The sequence below is a fragment of the Globicephala melas genome, chromosome 1, assembly GCF_963455315.2.
Source record: "Globicephala melas chromosome 1, mGloMel1.2, whole genome shotgun sequence".
Classification (NCBI taxonomy): Eukaryota; Metazoa; Chordata; class Mammalia; order Artiodactyla; family Delphinidae; genus Globicephala; species Globicephala melas.
In genome coordinates this window covers 178,598,732-178,604,731 of record NC_083314.1, presented here as the reverse complement: position 1 = coordinate 178,604,731, position 6,000 = coordinate 178,598,732, and the positions used below count along the sequence as shown (strand labels likewise).

Below are 6,000 nucleotides of genomic sequence, written 5' to 3'. Positions count from 1 at the left end.
TAAATAAATAAATCTATTAAAAAATAAATAAAGTGTACAGTGCTGTGGTTTTATTATATTCACAATGTGCAACCACCACCACTATCTAATAAAAAGAAACCCCCTTAGCTCCCAATTCTCCCCTCCTTCCAGCCCCTGGCAATCATTAATCTACTTCCTGTCTCTATGGATTTGCCTACACTGGACATTTCATATAAATGGACTCATGCAGTAAGTGGCTTTTAGTGTCTGGCTTCTTTCACTTTATATAGTGCTTTCAAGGTTCATTCATGTTGTAGTGTGTATCAGCACTTCATTCCTTTTTATGGCTGAATAATATTGTGTTATATGGATATAACACATTTTGTTTATCCATTTATCAGTTGATGGACATTGGTGTCGTTTCTACTTTTTGGCTATTAGGAATCATGCTGGAATGAACATGCATGTACACGTTTTTGTGTGGACATGTGTTTTCAGTTGTCTTGGGTATGTACCTAAGAGTGGAATTGCTGGATCATATAGTAAATCTATGTTTAACTTTTTGAGGAACTGCCAGACTGCCTTCCACAGCTCTGTCCTACTTTATATTCCCGCTAGCATTCTATGAGGATTCCAATTTCTCCATATCCTCGCCAACACTTGTCTATCTTTTTTACTCCATCCACCCTAGTGGATATGACGTGGTCTGTCATAGTGGTTTTGGTCTGATGACTAATGACATTGAGCATCTTTTCATATGCTTACTGGCCGTTTGTATATCTTCTCTGGAGAAAAGTCTTCTTAAATCCTTTGCCCATTAAAAAAAAAAACCCAAAATTTAATAGGCTTTTTTTTTAGAGCAGTTTTCAGTTTATAGAAAAAACAAGCAGAAAGTACAGAGATTTCCCATATGCCGCTCTCCTCACACTTTTCCCCAGTATTAACATCTTGCATTAGTGTGGTACATTGTTACAGCTGATGAACCAATATTGGTGCATTATTAACTAAAGTTCGTAGTTTACATTAAGGGTCACTCTTTGTGTTGTATATGCTATGATTTTTGACAAATGTGTAATGTCATTTATCCACTATTGCACTATCATACAGAATAGTTTCACTGCTTTAAAAATCTTCTGTGCTCTGCCCATTCATCTTCCCCTCCCGCACCCCCTACCAAACCCTGGCAACCACTGATCTTTTTACCATCTCTGTAGTTTTGCCTTTTCCCGAAGGTCATGTAGTTGGAATCACAGTATGTAGCCTTTCCAATTGGCTGCTTTCACTGAGAAGTTTGCACTTAATGCTCCTCCATGTCTTTTTTGCCCATTTTAATATTGGGACATTCACTTCTTTTTAATACCATTTTAGTCATCTCCAGGGATGCAGGCTGGGAGGTGGAGGCTGCCTCATGGACCCCGCCTGCCCTCTAGTCCTCACATCAGGAACACTCTGGAAGGAAGGGCTGGGCATACCAGCTGCCCTGCCCAACAGAATGCCATAGCAGCATCCTCCCTCATGTGCTGGACTGTCCCTGGGACTTTTCTGAGTCCCTTCCCTTGCCCTCCCTCTGTCCCCGGTGACCCTTCTCTGTGTCCCTTAGACGACCTCGTGGAGAAGAAGCCATGCTCATGGAACTCTACCCGCGTCTGCGAGTGCCGGACTGGCATGTTCTGTGGCACATCAGTCGTCAACTCCTGTGCCCGCTGCCTCCCTCACTCCGTCTGCCCAAGAGGGATGGTTGTCAAGTTCCAGGGTGAGTATCCCCACCCAGGACCACGATCTGTGCCAATGATTCACCTCCGCAGACCTCCCAACGACTCTCCACCTCCCACCTCCTCCTTCCTGTTGGACAGATCACATCTCCTATTCCGATGATGCCAGGGATGCAAACGGAGGCCCCTGCTGCCCCTTCCCTGCACCTCAGGTCCCAGGCTCAGAGAGTCCCAGGCACCGCCCTGGCTGGAAGAGGTCTTAGGTTGGTTTGAGGATCAGGGTAGAAATTCTTTGATGCCTGATAAACAAGAAAGAAACCTGAAGTTTCTGTCCTGGGAGTTTCCTGGAAGATGAGGGCTGGTTTCGCATTTTGGTCCAGGGATGCACCGTGCTTCTCACTCTACCATGCATTCGCACATGCTGTTCGCTCTTTCTGGGACACCCTTCCTTCCCCGATCACTCAGTCAACTCTGCTTTCAGTTCTCTGTCCAAACATCTCCTCCCGACCTCTCCCAGGTCACTTCTCGACATGGAGGCGAACACTTGTGTCTGTCTCGGTGTGGTCGGTGCTTGTACCCCTCCCTAGGCCGTAGCTTCGTGAGGGCCACGGTCATCTCCCCACTGCCTAATTAGACACCCGGCACAGAATCTGCTCTTCAGAGATATGTGTTGAATGATGTGACAGGGAGATCAGAGCTGGGGGTGGTGGGGTTCAGATCTGGCCGGATTCTCTCTGGTCACACAGAATCCTCAGCGGAGGGACCCTCAGAAGCCCGCCACCCACAAGCAGGGGCAGGTGGTGGCGTGGAAAGTGTTCTGGATTGGACATCAGGTACCTGGGGTTTTGTACAGCTTTGCCTCGTGGGGCGTGTTCCCAGTCCTCTCTGGGCCTCAGTCTTCCCATCTGTAAAATGCAGAGGTGTGACTAGAAGGCCTTGCATGGGGGCTTTTCAGCTCAGAAACTCTTGTGTCTCTAAGAAAAGTAGCCTTGAGTTCTGTTGCTCCAGTCTGTGGACCAGGTCTGGCTGGTGAAGCTCTCTCGACGGTGTTCCTGCACCTGCCACACGGTGGCGCCAGAGGCCTCTCTTTGCTGCCCCCAGACCTGCTGCCCGAGGCAGTGCCACGGGCCACGCTTAAAATGTGGCCAGTTGCACTGACATGTACTCAGTATAGAATATGCCCCCGATTTCAAATACTTAGTATAGGAAAAGAATGTAAAACATCTCATTAATTATTTTTTATGTTGATTACCTATTGGCATAATATTTTAGATATATTGGGTTAAATAAACGTATTGCTTAATTTCACTTGTTTCTTTTTTACTTTTTAAAATGTGGCTACTAGAAAATTTAAAACGATGACATGTGATTGACATATTTTATTGGACAGCACTGCTTTTTTTTTTTTTTTTTTTTGGCACTGCTTTAGAAGTGCTCCAACCTTTGGCCGCGAAAGCCTGGCTAACTTCTAGATTCCTCTGTGGGACTTCCCACTGAGCAACGCGCAGGACCTCAGTCTCTTCCGCTGTAGAATGGAAAGTAGTTTCTGTCTCAGATCAAGCTTATGGCTAAGCCTTACACTAAGACCTTGCATAGGCTTTCTCCCCTGAAATTCTCCAGACGTCATAAGACTGTATTAGCCCCATTTTATGTGAGGAAATTGAGGTTCGGAGATGGCAGGTAATTAATTGCTCAAGACCGCAGAGCAGGGAATATCTAATCCAGTGTTTGAACCTTATGCCCAGGTCTTATCACCTCACCACAGTGCAGATAGATAAGTCAGCATTGCTCACACCCTCCTCTACCAAAACTTCCAAACTCCAGTCCGCTTGATTGAAAGCACTATGTGTTTTCTTCTCCACTTTTGCTTCCACACAGTATTCTCCAGTACTCTTTGGCTTGCAAGTTACAATGTTTTTGGCTCATGTAACTGAAGTGTCTGAGGATAGCTTAGTGGAGCTTAAGGCATGGCTGGATCCAGGAGCTCTGTCTTTTCCCGTCTCTCATCTCTACTACCCTATGTGTTGGTTTGTCTGTAAAATACCTACCAGCAGCTCCTGGCTTGCTTCCTTCCTACCCAACCCTAGTGGAAAGACAGCTTCTCCTTCCCACATTCTCAACAACCAAAATAAAATCTTGAAATTGCCTCTCATAGGCGTGTCTTGGGTCATGTGCCCACCCCTGAACCAGTCCATCATGGCCAGAGGAATGGGATGGATTGATTGGTCCAGCCTGGTCCCATGGCTACTCCTGAAGTGGGGTCCCAGCCCCCTACCACAGACATTGAGACTGGGAGGTGTAATTCTCCAGGGAAAATTGGACGGCTTTACCCCAAAAGGGAACGGATGCTGGGCAGGCACAAACATCAGATGGCCACTGTGTTTTCCTGGGTTGCGGTGGTAAAAGGCGTATTTCGGAGCCTCTGGCTCTGTAATACCAAGTCTGAAGGCATCACCATCCTCCCTGCAGGCACAGCGCAGAGGAACACTGTCTGTGAGCTGCCTTCCCCAGGGGCCAGCCCCAACTGCAGCGCCAGCCCGCAGGACTGCAAGGCCCCTGCCAGGTGACTCCCAGCCCCCTCCTATCCTGCTGACCTTAGCGTGGGGCTGTCCCACCCCACAGGAGGTCCAGGGCACTGCTGGCTGGGGATGAGGATGGGGTTCAGCCCAGGGAGCCTCTCTGCCAGCCCACAAGTCATTTGAGGCCTTACTGTGTGCCCAGCCTGCCCTGAGCACACAGGAGACCGAGAAGGCCTAGAAAACACAGCCCTTACTCCCAGGAGCTGACGGCGGGCCCTCCAGAGGCTGTGGGCAGAGCGTCTGGGGACCTATTCTCTATGGAAATGGTTATCGCTGAGCGCAGACTCCCCTTGTCCCATCAGGAAAATTGCCAGACCCATCCCCCGCTTCCTTCCCAGCAGCACCATCCCCCAGGCCAAGCCCACCCTGACCTCTCCAGCAAGCTCTGATGCCAGGACCACACTTCTCGGAGGGGGCGCCCCCCTCGCCCCAGAAGATGCTTCTGAAATCACTGCCCACTCTAGCTCCTCCGTGGGGAGGCTCAGTCCAGATCCAGGTAAGTTCTCCAGAGAAGCTGTGCGCTGTCTCCAGGGAAACGGCGTCCGATGGCTGGGCGACTGTGTGTGGCAGTCAGGGCAGGCAGGCACCGAGCTGTGGTCTTTCCCAGCGTGGGGAGAAGAGGGTCTCCGGGTCTTCTGGGGCTGAGGGCTTCGAGGGCCAGAGTAGATAATGGAAGGACTCATTCGTGTCACCTTTCGGGTGCCAGACACTGAGGCAGGTGCTGGGGCATATGCAGCAGAGCAGGCCAGCCTCTGCAGATGTCGACTGGATGCCCCCCCCCGGTTCCCATGGTGACAGACTGGGGTCCTCAGCTCACTCCTGTTTATTGCCCAATAGCCTTCCATTGTATAGATAGGGACACCACACTTTGTTCATCCAAACAGTTTTTGGATTTTTGAGTGGTTTCCATTTCGGGGCTATAATGAAAAACATTTGTGTGAATGTATGTTTTCATTTCTCTCTTTTTAAAAAATTGATTTGTCGGGGCTTCTTATAATTCTTTGTCCTATAATTGTGTCCAAAGCATCTTCTCCCACCCTGTGGCTTGCCTTCTCCTCCTCTTTGCGGTGTCTTTTGAGGAAGCGACGCTCTTCATTTCAGCGCAGTCAGATTGATCCATCTTTTCCGTTATGACTCCAGCGCTTTCCATGTCCTGCTTTGTAAGGCTTCCCCTCCGCTGAAGTCTCCACGACGCCCTACATTTATTTTCTAAGGTCATTGCTGTTTTGCCTTTGTTTAAAGAGCCCCCATGAACATTCACTTGAACCCACACCATTTATCAAATAAATTGTCTTTTCCCCACCGTTTCACGTGCCATCTTCGTTGTAAATCAAGGGTCCATAGATGTGTGGGCAGGATTCTGGAGTCTCTATTCTATTCATTGGTCTCTGTGTATTCCGTGTGAATACCATTCTCTCTGATTACTATAGTTTTCCAGTAAGTCTGGATGCTTAAGCAACTACTCCAACTTTGGTCTTCAACAGTGTATTGGCTGTTCTTGGTAATTTGCATATCCACATAAATTTTAGAATCAGCTTTTCAAATCTCATAAGATATCCTATTGGGATTTTAATTGGGATTGCATTGACTCTACAGATCAGTTTGAAGAGAATCCACCTCTGCAGTATTGAGTATATGGTATAGCTCTGCATTTATTTAGGTCTTCTTTATTTTTATTTAAAAATTTTTTATTTTATATTGGAGTATAGTTGATTTACAATGTTGTGTTAGTTTCAGGTGTACAGCAA

The 6,000-nt window shown here is 47.8% G+C and overlaps 1 protein-coding gene across 1 annotated transcript in view; it reads left to right on the top strand.

Annotated features, from left to right (window-relative positions):
* The first annotated feature begins 1,626 nt into the window (after positions 1–1,626).
* The window catches only part of TNFRSF8 (TNF receptor superfamily member 8), a 31,173-nt gene continuing 26,799 nt past the window's right edge, over positions 1,627–6,000 (top strand). The window contains exons 1-3 of the mRNA XM_030883288.2: positions 1,627–1,714; positions 4,143–4,236; positions 4,591–4,748. Coding sequence (XP_030739148.2) covers positions 1,627–1,714; positions 4,143–4,236; positions 4,591–4,748 — 340 coding nt within the window. The remainder of the gene's footprint in view (positions 1,715–4,142; positions 4,237–4,590; positions 4,749–6,000) is intronic.